At 38.3% G+C, this 19,022-nt stretch overlaps 1 protein-coding gene across 1 annotated transcript; it reads right to left on the reverse strand.

Annotated features, from left to right (window-relative positions):
• Positions 1-3,208: 3,208 nt before the first annotated feature.
• Positions 3,209-19,020, reverse strand: LOC117306738 (elongation factor 1-gamma-like). The gene is made up of 10 exons (XM_033791215.1): positions 18,950-19,020; positions 18,651-18,809; positions 15,248-15,311; positions 14,639-14,781; positions 13,641-13,784; positions 12,389-12,518; positions 11,558-11,720; positions 10,132-10,304; positions 8,591-8,715; positions 3,209-4,562 (listed from the first exon to the last, which is right to left on the reverse strand). Exons 1-10 carry the CDS (start codon positions 18,959-18,961, stop codon positions 4,410-4,412), a joined length of 1,266 nt encoding a protein of 421 aa, XP_033647106.1. The 5' UTR covers positions 18,962-19,020; the 3' UTR covers positions 3,209-4,409.
• Between the last annotated feature and the right edge of the window lie 2 nt (positions 19,021-19,022).

Here is a 19,022-nt window from a genome sequence, read left to right on the forward strand (position 1 = left end):
TATTAAGGGAACGTTCGTGAAACCACCCTCCTTTGGAGTATGCAGCATCAGCAGCCACATTGGCATACAAGCCATTAATCAATCCCATCAGCAAACTCAGCCCTAAACAGGTACAAGTAAAGTGTCTAACCAAGGAACGCAAGTGTCATGACCAGATAATTATATAAAACCACCATTTACATTTCCAGCACCATCAGCCGACTAAAACTTGCACTTAAAGAGTCAACCATTTCCACTCTCTAGTTCTCATCAAATACACCATCTGACCATGAACGATGAATATATAAAACTAATTTCAGACAAAAATAAAAAGATTGATATTTTGATTGATTTTTGTATTTCGTTATATTTAATCAGGGTAGCTCCTGATAGGAATGCATGTACATTGTCATAATGTAATCACAATTAGAAATATTAATATATAAGACTAGGAAAGTGTTTCAGGTGGAAATATTTCTTAGGAGGGTTGGCGCTGGTGTGAAGAATATAATCAATAAGAAGTTCCTATTCCCCATCTACACATGCTTCATTCCAGTACTGCATCATACCACATCTTATATAAGAAGTTCCTATTCCCCATCTACACATGCTTCATTCCAGTACTGCATCATACCACATCTTATATAAGAAGTTCCTATTCCCCATCTACACATGCTTCATTCCAGTACTGCATCTTACCACATCTTATAATTATATGAAGTTCCTATTCCCCATCTACACATGCTTCATTCCAGTACTGCATCATACCACATCTTATATAAGAAGTTCCTACTCCCCATCTACACATGCTTCATTCCAGTACTGCATCATACCACATCTTATATAAGAAGTTCCTATTCCCCATCTACACATGCTTCATTCCAGTACTGCATCATACCACATCTTATATAAGAAGTTCCTACTCCCCATCTACACATGCTTCATTCCAGTACTGCATCATACCACATCTTATATAAGAAGTTCCTACTCCCCATCTACACATGCTTCATTCCAGTACTGCATCATACCACATCTTATATAAGAAGTTCCTACTCCCCATCTACACATGCTTCATTCCAGTACTGCATCATACCACATCTTATATAAGAAGTTCCTACTCCCCATCTACACATGCTTCATTCCAGTACTGCATCATACCACATCTTATATAAGAAGTTCCTACTCCCCATCTACACATGCTTCATTCCAGTACTGCATCATACCACATCTTATATAAGAAGTTCCTACTCCCCATCTACACATGATTCATTCCAGTACTGCATCATACCACATCTTATATAAGAAGTTCCTACTCCCCATCTACACATGCTTCATTCCAGTACTGCATCATACCACATCTTATATAAGAAGTTCCTATTCCCCATCTACACATGCTTCATTCCAGTACTGCATCATACCACATCTTATATAAGAAGTTCCTACTCCCCATCTACACATGCTTCATTCCAGTACTGCATCATACCACATCTTATATAAGAAGTTCCTACTCCCCATCTACACATGCTTCATTCCAGTACTGCATCATACCACATCTTATATAAGAAGTTCCTACTCCCCATCTACACATGCTTCATTCCAGTACTGCATCATACCACATCTTATATAAGAAGTTCCTACTCCCCATCTACACATGATTCATTCCAGTACTGCATCATACCACATCTTATATAAGAAGTTCCTACTCCCCATCTACACATGCTTCTTTCCAGTACTGCATCATACCACATCTTATATAAGAAGTTCCTACTCCCCATCTACACATGCTTCATTCCAGTACTGCATCATACCACATCTTATATAAGAAGTTCCTATTCCCCATCTACACATGCTTCATTCCAGTACTGCATCATACCACATCTTATACAAGAAGTTCCTATTCCCCATCTACACATGCTTCATTCCAGTACTGCATCATACCACATCTTATATAAGAAGTTCCTACTCCCCATCTACACATGCTTCATTCCAGTACTGCATCATACCACATCTTTATAAGAAGTTCCTATTCCCCATCTACACATGCTTCATTCCAGTACTGCATCATACCACATCTTATATAAGAAGTTCCTACTCCCCATCCACACATGCTTCATTCCAGTACTGCATCATACCACATCTTATACTTTATCTTCAGTCTTCATTATGAGGCTATTTACAATGCAAGTTTCATTCTTTCCTTGTCCTTTGCAAACAACTCCTCTATCTTATTTACATGCAGCTTCTTACCCTCTTCAGTACTCCCTTCAAACCGTTGCACGCAAAGCAACTTCAAACAGTAGTGCCCTACCTCACCATCAGCCGTTGCACTTTGGTCAGAAGTACCCCCAAACACCCACTACCAAAAACTCTCAGGAGGTTCAATTGCCTTCATGGGGCTTCTTTCAACAACACCCAAAGTACTACAAATCCCCAGCAGGTCTCCATGCACCTTGACATAGGTCTTTAGGTCAACACTCTAGGAGTCTTCACTCAAGTACCTTCAAGTTGAGCTCATTTATTTGCCGGAAATATTTACTCAGTAGATACACCGATTTCTTTTGCATTTTCTTTTCAGTGGGTGGGTTTGTGAAGTAAACAAGTGGGTACATTCTTCAGTGAGCTAACCAGGCAGAAAACACCCTGTGCGCAGTAATGGTTCACAGAGGGCTCAATTTTACACTGGACCAAAGTCCAGATTTTTGTTCTTCAATTGAATAATAGATCCTCACTGTGTAATATTTTAAACCAAAACAAGTCATGTTCAAGTCAAGTCCAATAATTACCTTCAATTCTATTGAGTATTGAAGGATGTATACCAATAAATACAAATGAGGTAGATCTTCTCATTTGCTGTCTCATAGTGCTTTTCAAATCAAAACAGTTAAACTGCTCTGGTCTTGTTTAGAGAAATTCTGGGCTTGTAAAGATTTCGAGCAACAAGCCCTTCTTTAGTCTTGTGGATTCAACAAGCCCTTCTTTAGTCTTGTGGATTTTCCACCGAAATTTAAGTCTGGTTTACTAGGCACTAGGCTACTAGGCAACCTGTAAAAGTAAAATTAAACACAGAATGACCAAGCAGCGCTTTTAATAACCGCTTTGTACAAATCTTAAAAATTTACCTTCCACAAAAAAACAAAAAAAAACAAACCCAAACCTTCTTCAAAAATCTGTCTTTTGTTTTGACACTAGGCATGAGGCAGTCCACTAAAAACAAACAACATACACAGCATACTGGAATACAAAGTGCACACTTACGGTACATGTTTATTCCGACAAAACTCTACTGTTTAACCATCCAAGTTATTAAAGTGTTTGCAATGTTTGTATAAAAGCAATGACGATAATCTCATGGTACAAAAAACAACATTCTAGTAATATGCTCCGACCTCTTAAATGAGTCTTTTAGGTTCAGTTAGACAATAAAAATAATTGCCAATTAAAGTAAAACTGCTCCTAGACAGGACAACAAATCAAAACCTTGTCTTCAATACCAATACAGACATTTTGAACAATATCTTTTTAGCGCACTTTTGTGTAGTTCTTATATAAATGACTTCTGATTGGTAAGAACTGGTTGGTAAGAACTCTTTGACAAGTTCTGTAGTAAACTGGAAATTCAATTCTGTTATTGAAAAAGCTGCAGAATGGAAGTATAACGAGCAGGAAAACTATGATTAAACAAATATTTGAACTGTGGAGTCCCCTAAATGTAAATTGTTCACAAAGCACTGAAAGTATTGCAGGAAAGTGTTGTAAGAGCATTGAATGCAGCATGATTCGGGCGTGGTTAGAGCGTGGCTTAAATCCCATCAAAGATGGGTCAGCAGAAATCTTTTGTTTTATCAAATAAATACTTGAGTAGTGAATTTTTTAAAGAATATTTTTGATAAATATTAAGTATATTGGCAAAACTTCTGAATTTGATATCTATCTTTTATCGACTTTACAAGTAGGCGTCCAATGATAAAATGTCAATTAAAATAAAACTTTCTTTCTTTGTATTATATGCATCTTTGAAAGTGCAATTTCTGTGGTGTAGTTTCAGAAACTTTGAAACAGAGACAAACTTATTTCTCCGAAAAACATTCTTTCAAAAGAAATGTTTCAAGCTTATCCACATTGTTATACATTGTTAAAGTACGATGTGGAAGACTAAAAGCATATTGCAAAATATTGATGAGTTTATTTCCACTCTTTTCCTGCATTAAACTGATGTGTACCCTACTTGTACAAAAACAAAGATTAATGAAAACAGTTCAAGATTTGGTAAATAAAACAAAAACAAGGTAAGAGAAGAAAAAAATGATATGTTACTAGACCAACATAGACCAACATATATGATTGACCGAAAAATGTATTTTTTTAAAGCAAAATTTTCAGTGCTTTCTGAATTGTTTCTTGGATGTTTCAGTTTTTGTTTGACACTGATCTCACTTGAATATTTTATAGTCCAGGACCTTCTTCCCATCAAACTCTCCCTCACAGGCGAAGTATTCTGCAACCATCTTCTTTGTTGCTGGAGCATCGACGTCTAGCTTGGTGAAATTGTAAGATTCTGAATCAACCTGCCAGTCCTCACTCCTCTGTTAAAAGATAAATAAAAAATGAATCAAGACTCAAATGGGATTGGTGCTTCTACAGTGTATAATGCTATAACTTCCTTAATGAGTTGCCAAACCATTCGTGCGATAAAGGCTTAAGGCAAGGCCCCTTATCGCATGGCCACGACCCTGCAAGGTTTTAACCGGCCGTTTAAGAACTTGTCGCCTACTCTTTTATTCCCGTTCATAAATGCCCTCATGTTAAAAAGTGAAATAATTTCACAATTATAGACAATATGACACTGCTTTTTTTTTGCAAATTTTTCGAAGTTTGCAAATTGTGTTTTGCAAGTCGGTTGGTGTGTTTATGCGCGTCTCCATATATATATTATTTGCTATTACAAAAAAAAGCTACGAACTGCGTTCCGCATAATTCAAATAGGGAACACAGGCCTCAACCTTTAGCTTCAGAGGGGCAAGGCCACTTGGCCTCAAAAGCTCTCAAAAAGAAAGGGGCAGCAAGGCCAACTGAAAGGGCACAAAGGCCATTTTCAAACCTTTATTTGTTGATGATTATGTTAAAATACTTTCCACTGATTTGAAGACGGTGGTCAACTTTCCACCCCATATTTATTTCATTGTCGCTGAAATTGAATAAAAGTTTAAAAATATCTGTTTCTGAATTATTTACAGTTTTTTTGCAGCGCTCGAATTGCAAACGATTACCCCAGTAATTAATGTACCCCCTAACCCTTATTCATCGACTTAATTAAACTCCCTTCTGGTCATCTGAAAACAAATCGTTGCTCCAGAACAAAGAATTGTTGAAAAAATCATACAGAAAAAATATTAAGAAAAATAATTCCCTGCGTGTTAATCTGAAGAAAAAAGATCAATTAGTCTCTGGCTCACCACTACCCCAACTCTGCGAGACAAACGAGCCCAACCCACCCCACGCCAACAACCCCCATCATACACCAACAACCCGGAGGCTCAGCTAAATCCGATGATTTGGAAAAATATTTATTTCTCTTTTTCCCTTCTTTTTTTATATAAATATGATTAAGAAAATTAAAAACGAACCCTCAACCCCTTAGCACAAAATAATTGGCCTAGCATTTAGCTAAACTTGTAAGTTGTATTTTGCATGCCGGCGTTTATGCCATGCTAGACTGCGCTAAATAATTACTATAAAAAAAGTAAACAAACGCACCTAATTAAAAAATGCTTCTAAAGTTGGCACTTTGCTACCACTCTAGCCCTTTCGCCTTCCTGCTTATTTTTGCATCTTTTGTGGGGATGGCATGCTGATTAATCAATAATGAACTTGATGGAGTATGATGATTGCCAAATTAGGGCTCTGCCGTTTGACGTTTTACAATTCCACAAACATGTGTACACAAACATGTGTTTGGCAATGAAAAACAAAGTCGCAAGGCAGGCAGATCACTGGTAGTGGTGGGTCACAAACATTAATCCAGTACAAGCCTTGGACACCAGCGAAATAGCCAGGGGAAAAACATAGACTGTATCCAACCCCCGGCCGCGCGCCTCCCCCGCCCCATCCGCTACAAATACAGATCTCAATGGACAAAATCAGTGCGAAAATGCGTAATTTAATGTAGGGACTTGTAGCGAGTTTATACATTGGAGTAGTCTGGTGCTGCGTTTTTAGTAGAAAACAGCTCAACTACGTTTGATATGGTTACCATGCCACATTCTCGACACATTTTTTATTGCACACAAGCAGCATTGTGAAAAACTAGTGTGCGGGATCGTACGTACGAATTTTACCTCCATATAAATTAAATGGGTCACAATTATAACATTAAATAACTTTTTCGAATAAATAATGTTATGGAATCAATGGAAAAGGGCACGACAGCCAAGTGGCCGTAAGGTACGTGATTTTTAAAAGGGCTTCACGGCAACTGGCTGGGGCATCGCGGCAATGGCCGCTGTAGAGGTCGAGGCCTGGGAACATTAGCTTTCGCGCCCAACCACCAAGCCAGTCTGTCTTAAACAGCTTCAGCTGTGTCTTTATCAACCGTTAAAACACCCCCACGTGACGCGCTCTCAACCAATAGGAATAGTCAAACTGTCTGGGGTATTTATGAATATTTCTTATGTATCTAGGACACGGGGTCTGTCACAGATTGTTACTGACCGTACAGACACGTAAAATCCTAGAGTTTTAATTTTCCCTACTTTAAAGATGCCATGACCTATAGGTTAAAGGTCACGACACCGAATGTCTGCTTGTAGGGTTAGGTACTATTACAGAAATCCTTTTTTTGTTTTTAGAGAAGATACTTTGCATCCTTCTCATCAATTATCACTCACAATAAAAAATTGTTGTGCGAGTATAAAAATGTATCTTGCTTTATATAGCTCAAATGTACACACAAAATCAAAGCTCCCAGAGACTCAACATCGTTACACTGACACAACAAAATTACAATAAAAACATTCACAATGTGTTATTTCTGTAAAAATGACACCCTAGGAGCTAAATTTTCAGAGGCAAGAAGGTTGCTACAACTCTCAGAAAGAAAAAACAATTATGGTTATGTGTAAAGGACCCAACCTACACCAGCATAACTTGAGACTTTTGCACTACATCACTCACACATTACGACATTCTGGTGTTTGCAAAACAAGACACAATTGGATCTAAAGGTACATGTAAATGGGTCTTTCTTTTCAGCAGGATTTACAATACATACAAATAAACCAAGTTATTTATAAGTCATTTTCTCTAAACAAAACAAACTAGATTTTTAAAGGATTTTGGTACTTTTTTTCAAAATGTCCACAGATTTACATTAAACTTACAGGGTTTGAAGATAGTGATAGTGGAAAGCTTCCCTTCAAATATTACTAACTGAGGTTCTGCAGTTTTTGAGAAATGAGTAAAACAAGACACAAAATAATTTTCGTCTTAGTGAGCATTTTAGCATGTAAACTCCCATTAACCAGTTATGAGATTATACCATAATCTTAGCATAACTGGTTAATACGTTTTTACATGCTAAAACTGAGATGAAAATTATTTGTTTTACTCACTTCTCAAAAACTACATTACCTCAGCAAGTAAAATTTTCAGGGAAGCTTTCTACCATCATTATCTTCAAACTGTGTAAGTTTAATGTAAATCTGTGGAAATTGTGTTTTTCTTTTGTCCTACAAAAAGTACCCAGACCCTTTAACAAGAACATCATGGTTTGTAAAAAGCAAAAGAGAAACAGTTCTTACAGGACTAACTCAATTCTACGATTTTTAAAGGAAGTGGACACTATTGGTAATTGTCAAAGACTAGCCTTCACAGTTAGTGTATCCAATAACAAACCTGTGAAAATTTGAGCTCAATCGGTCATCGAAGTTGCGAGATAATAATGAAAGAAAAAAAACCCTTGTCACACAAAGTTGTGTGCGTTTAGATAATAATAATAATAATAAGACTTGTAATGCGCACATATCCACCCTGCTGGGTGTTCAAGGCGCAGTAAAACCAAAATCAAAACAAAAACAAAACACAAAACAAAGAAAAACAGACACAACCAAATTAGTCATTGAAAACCTGTGACATAAGATAAGTTTTGAGAAGAGACTTGAATTTTGCGGTACAAACACAAGATCGAAGATTAAGTGGTAGAGAGTTCCAGATGCATGGCGCGGCTGAAGAAAAAGACCTGTCACCCCATGAGTGTCGAGACTTGGGTTCAATGAGGAGAAGCATGGAACTTGATTGAAGATTCCTTGATGGAATGTAAACTTGAAGCAGTTCAGAAATATAGATGGTTGATTTTGAGACCTCAAGTTCTAAATCTGAGGTCTCGAAATCAAATTCGTGGAAAATTACTTCTTTCTCGAAAACTATGGCACTTCAGAGGGAGCCATTTCTCACAATGTTTTATACCATCAACCTCTCCCCATTACTTGTCACCAAGAAAGGTTTTATGCCAATAATTATTATGAGTAATTACCAATAGTGTCCACTGCCTTTAAGGGTTGGGTGTGGTGGTGGTGGTGGTGGTGGGGGGGGGGGAGATAAAATGCTCAAAGATTACCTCAAAGATTAGATTGTGTCCTCTCCAGAACCAGATTCCAGAGATGGTGCTGTCGTTGTCTTTCCCAAAGATGATACAAACTGCAAACGAATGCTTTCTTATTCTATCCAGACGCTGGAACATTCCTGAGAAGAAAAACAAAACACAAGACTAAAATATGAACTTTCAGTTATGTAAATGTACAAGGCGCCAATATTCATTTAAATTTTTTCTTAGGGTAAAACTCGCCATCAAATGGCATTGACTTTTTAAAGTGATAGGGGTAAGTTTAATTAGGAGAGTGTTCCTATTTTATTGTTCAAGTTTCAATAGAAATGAATGTTAAGTAATCACTCTTAAGATTAATGGCAATAAAAACCTTCGGTGTGATAGTATAAAGCATTTTGAGAAACAATTCACATTAAAGAAATGTGGTTTAAAAAAAAGATGACAGTTTATATGCTCCAAAATTTGAATCTGCGTAATGCTACTCAGATTGTGTATTCCTGTTTGGATTTTTCTTCCTGCGTGGAGATATTCACTTTGGACTTCAAGCAATATCTCAAAAACACAACAACCTTTTGAAATTTTCACATGTTGGTTTTGTTGTATGCGTCTACATTTAAATAGGATTAAAACAATCAAATCCAAAACTAAAGGTGTACTTTGCCTCTAAGTGGCCAGCCAATGATTTCACCAAACTAAAGGTGTACTTTGCCTCTAAGTGGCCAGCCAATGATTTCACCAAACTAAAGGTGTACTTTGCCTCTAAGTGGCCAGCCAATGATTTCACCAAACTAAAGGTGTACTTTGCCTCTAAGTGGCCAGCCAATGATTTCACCAAACTAAAGGTGTACTTTGCCTCTAAGTGGCCAGCCAATGATTTCACCAAACTAAAGGTGTACTTTGCCTCTAAGTGGCCAGCCAATGATTTCACCAAACTAAAGGTGTACTTTGCCTCTAAGTGGCCAGCCAATGATTTCACCAAACTAAAGGTGTACTTTGCCTCTAAGTGGCCAGCCAATGATTTCACCAAACTAAAGGTGTACTTTGCCTCTAAGTGGCCAGCCAATGATTTCACCAAACTAAAGGTGTACTTTGCCTCTAAGTGGCCAGCCAATGATTTCACCAAACTAAAGGTGTACTTTGCCTCTAAGTGGCCAGCCAATGATTTCACCAAACTAAAGGTGTACTTTGCCTCTAAGTGGCCAGCCAATGATTTCACCAAACTAAAGGTGTACTTTGCCTCTAAGTGGCCAGCCAATGATTTCACCAAACTAAAGGTGTACTTTGCCTCTAAGTGGCCAGCCAATGATTTCACCAAACTATTCCTAACTAAGGATTAATCTTAGGTCTTAAGACGAGTTCAATTACGCATCCACTGTACGACACTGTACGACACATTGAACCCATCCTAAGTTAGGACAAGTTACTCATCAAAACTCGAGAAAATTTGTGAAATCAGCTGGAGGATGGAAGATGATGTTTCTCAGATCAGCTGGCTCATACAAGGAAATTGTAGCATCTGTTTGGAAAAGAAAAAAAAACAACTCCAAACTTACCGTTGATGAGGTTACATGACATGAATGACTTCTTAAGTTCCTCAGGGTATTTGTATTCACATTTCCAAATAGAGTACTGCTCCTTATCAAAGTGTTCCCAGAAGTATGGTACAGAGACAGTCAGGGTGTCTCTGTTAGAGTAGCATCGCTTGAAGGCATCCAAGTCCATCGATCTAAGAAATCAAAGACAATTGGGAGAGGCTTAAGTGGATGAGAAGGGGTTGGGTCTTCTTCTTTAGTGCAGCTTTCATGATTGAAGATAAATGCACTACCAGAAACACTGGGGCTAACCCTTTCTTTTTGCAATAAGTGTGTACTGGGGTCTTTTACGTGCAGTGATGGATTTTATGTTCATAAATACCTAAGACAGTTATAATCCACTCTGATTGGTCGAATGGGGTATCACGAGGGGTTGTTTGTTGATATAACACCAGTAAAAAGTGTTGAAACATGGGCGTGACTTGCGAGCTTGCACCTGTGCTTATAAGACAGTTTCATTCCTATTGGTTGAGAGCAACGGCTGGAACAGTTGTGCCATATCACGCGATACGCACATGCACAGCAATCTCCTCATAAGGAGTTGTTTACGCGAGGGCCTTACCATTTCATAGCCGGAGGGGTGTTGTGTTGAAAGAAATTATTGAACAATTATAATTTGTGCATTTATTTTTACTTTTTGACCCATAAGTTTTTTGACCGAAAAGGTATTTACGAATGGATATCAAAGTGTGTTGAATTGGTCTTCAACTAGTGGTTTAAATGTGCCGAGGCCTGGTTCTTGATAATTTACCTTGACTTCGTCTTGGTAAAATTATCAAGAACCAGACCTCGGCCTGTTGAAAACCCCTTCACGACACATTGATTCCCTTAGTAACACACAGGACCTACAGCTTTATGCCCATCAACACAAAAATGGTTTGTTTTTAACTGCTCGGCCACGACATGCCACAAATAGATCTCATGATCTTTCATATTTCTTGTTGTCTCTAGGACACGGGGTCTGTCACAGATTGTTACTGACCGTACAGACACGTAAAATCCTAGAGTTTTAATTTTCCCTACTTTAATGATGCCATGACCTATAGGTTAAAGGTCACAACACCGAATGTCTGCTTGTAGGGTTAGGTACTATTCATGTCACGTAGGGTTAACAATATTAGCAGAAATCCTTTTCCTGTATTTAAAGGAGATATTTTGCATCGTTCTCATTGATTAACACTCTTGTTGTGAGAGTGTAAAAAAACGTATCGCGGTTCAAATATCACAAAATCAGAGCTCGCTGAGATACATGTACGTTACACTGACACAACAAATAACCATAATAAACTTGATATTAAATCAATAGATAACTCAGAGAAGTGAAAAGGAAACATGTTGTTCCGGTCTTAGCAACACAAGGCACAATCAGATCTCAAGGTACACTTACGGTTCAGGAAGGTCTGCAAATGGGTCTTTCTTAGGGGCTGGTGGAGCTTCACTAGCAGCCTTCTCCTCAGCCTTGGGCTTCTCTGCTTTCTTCTCCTTTTTGGATTCTTTCTTGTCATCTTTCTTCTTGTCTCCTTTGCCTGAGAGTTCGGCAAACTTCTTAGCTGCAGATTGGAATAGCACCATGGTTAAATTCACATGTTAAGAAAAAAATGTGAGTCAACCAGAAATTCAGTATGTGGTAGAGGGTGTCATCCCAACTCCCCCCCCCCCACCCCAACAATAAATAAAATTAACTTAAAAGTCCCCCCCCCCCCCAACCAAAAGACAGGAAAAGAACTCCTGATATTGTAAGGGGAAAAATGAAGACACAATAGGGGTGGGGAGGGGGTATACTCTGCCACATATCAAGACTAAATGAGAAATTCACATAAATCACAGTTAATAATTCTTATCAAATGCCAACACAATTGCATCCAGTGACTGATGGCGTTACAAAAAATAGTTCCTCGTTAATATTAATTTTTCTCTTTCATATTAATTTTGTAAAATGTCTCTAGGACACGGGGTCTGTCACAGATTGTTACTGACCGTACAGACACGTAAAATCCTAGAGTTTTAATTTTCCCTACTTTAATGATGCCATGACCTATAGGTTAGATGTCACAACACCGAATGTCTGCTTGTAGGGTTAGTTTCTCATTGTTTGAAATCCTGACAAACCACAAATCTGCAATTGCTTTTTAAACTAACTTCTAAAATAGCTTGACTTTAGGAAGGACAAATTTGCCCTGCCCCTGACAGAGAGATGACAGTCTGTAAGTAAACCTACCATCAAACTGAGCCATCTTGGTGCATAGCTGGACCTCACCAAGGACTGCTTTAAACTCTGGCTGATTCAGCATTGTGTTAAACCACCTGTTCACATTAGTGTATGGAGCACGGAACTGGGGTTCTAGAACCTGTTCAGTAAATCAACACAATAACTTCATAATTGTGTGATTGAATAATAATAGTTGGATTAAAATGCTATATTTAAAGGCAGTGGACACTATTGGTAATTACTCTTAATAATTATCAGCATAAAACCTCACTTGGTAATGAGTAATGGGTAGAGGTTGATAGTATAAAACATTGTGAGAAACGGCTCCCTCTGAAGTGACGTTGTTTTCGAGAAAGAATTAATTTTCTACAAATTTGATTTCGAGACCTCAAGTTTAAAATTTGAGGTCTCGAAATCAAGCATCTGAAAGCACACAACTTCGTGTGACAAGGGTGTTTTTATCTTTCATAGTTATCTCGCAACTACGACTACCAATCGAGCTCAAATTTTCACAGCATATGTTGGGATACACCAAGTGAGAAGACTGGTCTTTGACAATTACCAATAGTGTCCAGTGTCTTTCAAAAAGTTGATTTATTCTTTGCACTCAATGGACTGTGTGTCCTAGGCCCAGTTTTATGGCTGTTTACCACAACCAAAGAATCGGTGCTTACGGAATTATGTGCTTACATCAAGGTTAAACAGGTTTCATAGATTAACAGGGAATTACTGCTTGTGTAGGTGCTAAGTCCAAGTTACAAGGCAGTATTCACTTACATAGCTAGCGAAGGAATTCAGTGCTTGCAATGAAAGTGAAGAATAGCAAAAGCACAAAATTCAGCAGTAATCAGAGCCATGAAATTGGGCCCTGATCTGTTGATACTTCTTTAATATATTTGCCTAAATGTCTCCAGGACACGGGGTCTGTCACAGATTGTTACTGACCATACAGACACGTAAAATCCTAGAGTTTTGTTTTTCCCTACTTTAATGATGCCATGACCTATAGGTTAAAGGTCACGACACCGAATGTCTGCTTGTAGGGTTAGGTACTATTCATGTCATTACATTGCACAGCTCATGTCTTTGCATCACTGAAATAGTTCTTTAAATGTTTTCTTTGTTAAGTTAACATTTTAGAAAGATGTATCATTTATGTACTTTCATTGATGTTTTTCACTGGTCAACCAAACAAAATAGATGACAATCAACCTTTTCTGGCATGGCCATCAATAGGGATAGGAAGAGCTTTAATACTCACATTCTTGTATAGAATTAGAAGGTTACAAGCAACGGCGATATCAGCTAAGGAGATTCTCTCCCTGACTAAGAAGGTCTGGGTCTTGAGTGCACCGTTAAGGTATTCTAGAGCCTTCTTAATATCCCCCTTGGCTTGTTCTGTGTTCTGCAAAAAATGGATCAGGTACAATATTAAATACATTGTATTAAGAGATTACTCTCATAAAGCCTGGCAATCAAATGTTTCCTGCTTAACTGGGAGGCTCTTAAGAAGATTGTAAAACTGCTGTTTACCAGAAGCAAAGCAAAAGGCACGTAAATTTCTGTCAGCCAGACAAGTGAACTTGAGTTGTCCACAAGATTATTCACTAGTCAGCATGTACTGCAAGACATTTGCAACTAAATATTATGTTTCACCAACCAAGCTATTTTTTGTTCTTTCAACACATTGGATCTCATCAGCAAAATTTGCTACTTAAGTTTTATAAAAGTGAGCCTTGGTAAGTACCTTATAAAATGTCTCTAGGACACGGGGTCTGTCACAGATTGTTACTGACCATACAGACACGTAAAATCCTAGAGTTTTGTTTTTCCCTACTTTAAAGATGCCATGACCTATAGGTTAAAGGTCACGACACCGAATGTCTGCTTGTAGGGTTGGGTAATTTTTCATGTCATTACAATCATTCTCTCAAGTTTTTAAAGAAGATTCAGAAAGTCTTCGGAGTATGGTGGTATACCTGATTCCATGTGTCAAACAGCCAAATTATTTCACTGGCGCAATTCTCAGTCCAACACTATTCAGTAAGTAACTCAACACCCAAACTGTTGAACTCAGTATGGTGGTATACCTGATCGCAATATAAAGCCAGATTCATTTACTGTTGCAGTCCTCAGTCCACCAGAGTCAAACAAACTTTGAAGGTTTGAAGCAAATCAATCCATTGTCAACTCATCTCAAGATGAAAATTGTCCATTTAAAAAATCACGACCAAAAGCGTTTCATAAGGAGAAACTTACTGTTTTGTTGTACTGCATTATCCCCAGGGTTGGAAAGACCCAATTGCAGGCTGCCGGAAGAATGTCGTTGTCAGCGAAGTTCATGTACATCTGGACACGGGACTGGGCTGCAACGTCGTTACCTCGTAGCTGCTCATTGGCAACTGTGTACAAGAATTAACCAACACTGATAAGCAACAGAAATGAGTTACACGAAAAGTTTAAACTCAAGCACAATTTGAGATCAATTTTTGTTCAAGTCGAGTTGTGCGTAAATTAACAACTGCAAAGGGTAGCAAGCCATAAACCCTAATAAAAAAAAACCACTTAAATCTTGGAATGTTTGCATCTGTGGTGTTACATCACACCAAATTTGATGAGACAAAGTTATTTACTTCCACCATTTTGGCTAGGTAGCTCAGTTGTTGAGCGCCAGCACATTAAGCCGGAGGTCAAAAGTTTTGCTTAAGTCAAGTTGTCTTTGTTTGCCAACCCAAAATTATCGATGACAGTCCTTAAAAACCTCACATTCAATTCTTTGCTCAACACCCAAAATCATTTAATAGAATTAGATTATATAAGATTAAACGCTAAGCTACTAATGAGATACAAACGAAAGTTATCCCTTACCAAAGTAAGCAATTGCATTGCTCTCAGTCAGGCATATGCCATTACTTGATTCAAATGCTGGCACCTACAAGATACACACAAAAACAGGATAGCTAGGTAATACAAAGAAACTGTCATCATCTAGTTGGGGCAACTTTTTAAGCATAAAGCCCTTTTCGTATTCCTTCATTCCTGTCTCTTGCTATTCTGGGCCCAATTTCATAGAGAGCTTCGGTTAGAAGATTGTGGTTAAAAAAAAATTCCAAACCTTGGTCCCTGCCTTTCTTGCCGATACATTACTCGGGTGGAACGCTTTAAGACTGAAAATGCAAGAAACTACAAAGTAGACAGCTCATCATGAATTTGATATTTCTTCTTCATGTTTGCCTAAATGTCTCTAGGACACGGGGTCTGTCACAGATTGTTACTGACCGTACAGACACGTAAAATCCTATAGTTTTAATTTTCCCTACTTTAATGATGCCATGACCTATAGGTTAAAGGTCACGACACCGAATGTCTGCTTGTAGGGTTAGGTATAACAAATTAGGTATCCTCTTGGATCTTGAAAGGAGTGGATGGTTAGGGTCGAGCATAGAAATTATCAGATCGTCATCTAAGAACCAACACATAGTTCTACCACAAACCTCACCTCAATATACTCACACCATGCAAAGTTTCAAATCCAACTTCAGTTAAACTGAATATTTTTTGTATAGCTAAAGAACATTTTTAAGGGTACCAAGTCCAGGTAACAACGGCAAGTCTTGTTTCAGTTGTGACTAGATTAGTTATGACCTTTGGATTCCCTTGTACACCAATTATCATTGTCAGTGCTTTGCAATGAGTAATGCACTTATAATAATATAATAACTTTCGATTTATATAGCGCCTAATAACTAACACTTAATTCTCTAAGCGCTTTACATTAGTGCCCTGGTCATAGGGCCAATAACATCCCTTTTTTTTTTTAAATGTTTCTCAGCTCCCTTGGGAGTATAAAACCTGGGCAGTTTATATCGCTCCAAAGGCCTTTTTCATTCACAATATCAACATTTACCCTCACAGGTACCCATTTATTCCCCTGGGTGAAGAGAAGCAATTATAGTAAAGTATCTTGCTCAAGGACACAAGTGTCACGGCCGGGATTCGAACCCACACTCCGGTGAAAACGCACCAGAACTTGAATTTGATGCTCTTAACCACTCGGCCATGACACTTAATCCTTTACATCTGATTGCACCATCTTGCCAGTGAAAGTTGATTACAATATTGTTTCTGTTAAACTATTCTTAGAAAGTTTGAGAAAACTTAAAACAAAATCCCTTCTTAAAGCCATTTCCAAAATGAGAAAAATTGCTTAGATAGGAATACAATTAATACAATTCTAACGCAAGAAACAATCAACTGGCAACAAAGGCAGAAAGTTCTCGTAACTGTTGTTTACAATTGTGAATTTCTACAGTTTCTTTTGCACAAGTATTGCACCATGGACTACGGATGTCCTGAAGAACACATTCTCAACTGAAGGGAACACTTTCAAATCAATAGAATACACAAATTAACCTTATTGCACAACAGTGCTTGGTACTGTCATCATTCATCATAGCATACACATTCAGTTACACTTGCACCCAATTATTTTTTTTAGTGCTCTTTGGAACATAGCCTAATGGAATAAATACAAATTTGCTTGACTTTTTGTGGTTTCTCTGTCAGACTCAAAGAAGATTATATAAAAAAATGAATTGAAGAAAGGTCAAACCAAAGGAAATGGTTTGTGTAAATTACAATCACAATTGACATCAGTGGATTTACCCATCCTACCTGCCTCTGTTGTAGTTGTGATAATCGTAACCCTCCATCCTCCCGACGGTCGGAGACCGGAGGGTTACGACACAAGACTGATATTATCGGTGTAACTAGCAGTTTTGACCAGTTTTTGCCAGACTCGTGATCAGATTCGTCCTTTTTTTCCACTTTCCAAAATCATGACAGACATTCTTAACACATGGAGTTGATCTTTATTGTATGACAACGTCATCTGGAACCCTTAAAACAACATCATGAAAATATTTGGCAGAAAAAAACGACAAAAACTTACCAAAAGACTGACCGAATATATCCATAATCCATAGCGGGGCCAACTAGTGATTTTGAACGTCGCACTTGCTTGGCAACAACCAATCAGCGTGACCCAACCAAACACGCATCTGGACGAGCCATGGCTGTCGTATGCGTATCGGCCATTCCAGCTTGCAAACTCACCGCCTGTGTGTGTAAGCACCGATCCCCCACACCGAGTGCGCACCATGCAGGCATGTACATGTACATGTACATGTACTGTATGAACATCGTGCGTGCACAAACTATACAGCTCGTAAGTACCGTGTGCTGCTCCATACCCCCACATGGCCAAACACACCCTGACGTTGTGTGTGTGTGTGCAAGTGTACACAATACATTATAATGTACATGTACATGTACAGTACATGTACATGTAGTCTACGGCTCGTCCAGATGCGTGTTTGGTTGGGTCACGCTGATTGGTTGTTGCCAAGCAAGTGCGACGTTCAAAATCACTAGTTGGCCCCGCTATGGATTATGGATATATTCGGTCAGTCTTTTGGTAAGTTTTTGCCGTTTTTTCTGCCAAATATTTTCATGATGTTGTTTTAAGGGTTCCAGATGACGTTGTCATACAATAAAGATCAACTCCATGGGTTTAGAATGTCTGTCATGATTTTGGAAAGTGGAAAAAAAGGACGAATCTGATCACGAGTCTGGCAAAAACTGGTCAAAACTGCTAGTTACACCGATAATATCAGTCTTGTGTCGTAACCCTCCGGTCTCCGACTGTCGGGAGGATGGAGGGTTACGATTATCGCAACTACCTCTGTTGTTGACATACAAAAAATAAAAGTTTCCATCATTATTATTGATTTTTTAATAATAATTTTTTTCTTATTCGATAAATATAATAATGGCTAACGCCATGATCACTCTACACCAATGGGGGGCGGTGTTCACAAAATTGGGAACAAGTTCTGTATCCTGCCAGCACAGCATGCAGTCCAAAATTAATTTCAAAAGAGGTATTTCTTTTTTTGTCAAATTTGTGAAATAAATTAAAGGAGGCAGGATACAGAAATTTGTTCGTTCTATGAATTGAAACGGAAGTTCATACCGTGAGTAAGCACAAAATTGGTCAGCCGCTATGAAATCAGCCCCAGGCTGGACCCAGTAACTTGGGGCGCTGTACTAAAAAATTTGACATCTGTGGTCCTCATTTTTGTTTTACAATTCTAAACAAATTCAAATAAAAGGAGTACCGCCCAGTTGAGTTGGGTCTAAAACCCGGACAGACAAATTTTCCCACGGGAACGTAGGCATTTTTGTTGTTTATAAATGTCACAAACCTCACCTTTCCTAGCGGGAACTTGCTCAGAAATTCTTTAGTCTTGTTTGTCTCACCAAACTTGAACTGCGGTGGATCTTGCACCACAGTGATCTTTGCATCGCTGTATTTAGCAGCGATCAAGATCTTCTGGGCCCGAAAGTTGTCGGGGTATGTGTACAGTGTCTGAAAAAAAAAATCATTAAAAATTTATTCAGGATGATAGTTTAAACATTTAACTCAATAACTGAAGTGTGAAATGGTAAGAAATATACAGGATGGATAAGATAATTGAGGATTTAATTTCTGTCCATGTGTAACCTTACCCCGGTAGCCATTTTGCGGTTGAAGAGACAGTGGACACGTAAAACAGCTGTGTCGTGGAAATTCCGGTTGTCC

This window comes from Asterias rubens, unplaced genomic scaffold (genome assembly GCF_902459465.1).
Source record: "Asterias rubens unplaced genomic scaffold, eAstRub1.3, whole genome shotgun sequence".
Lineage (NCBI taxonomy): Eukaryota > Metazoa > Echinodermata > Asteroidea > Forcipulatida > Asteriidae > Asterias > Asterias rubens.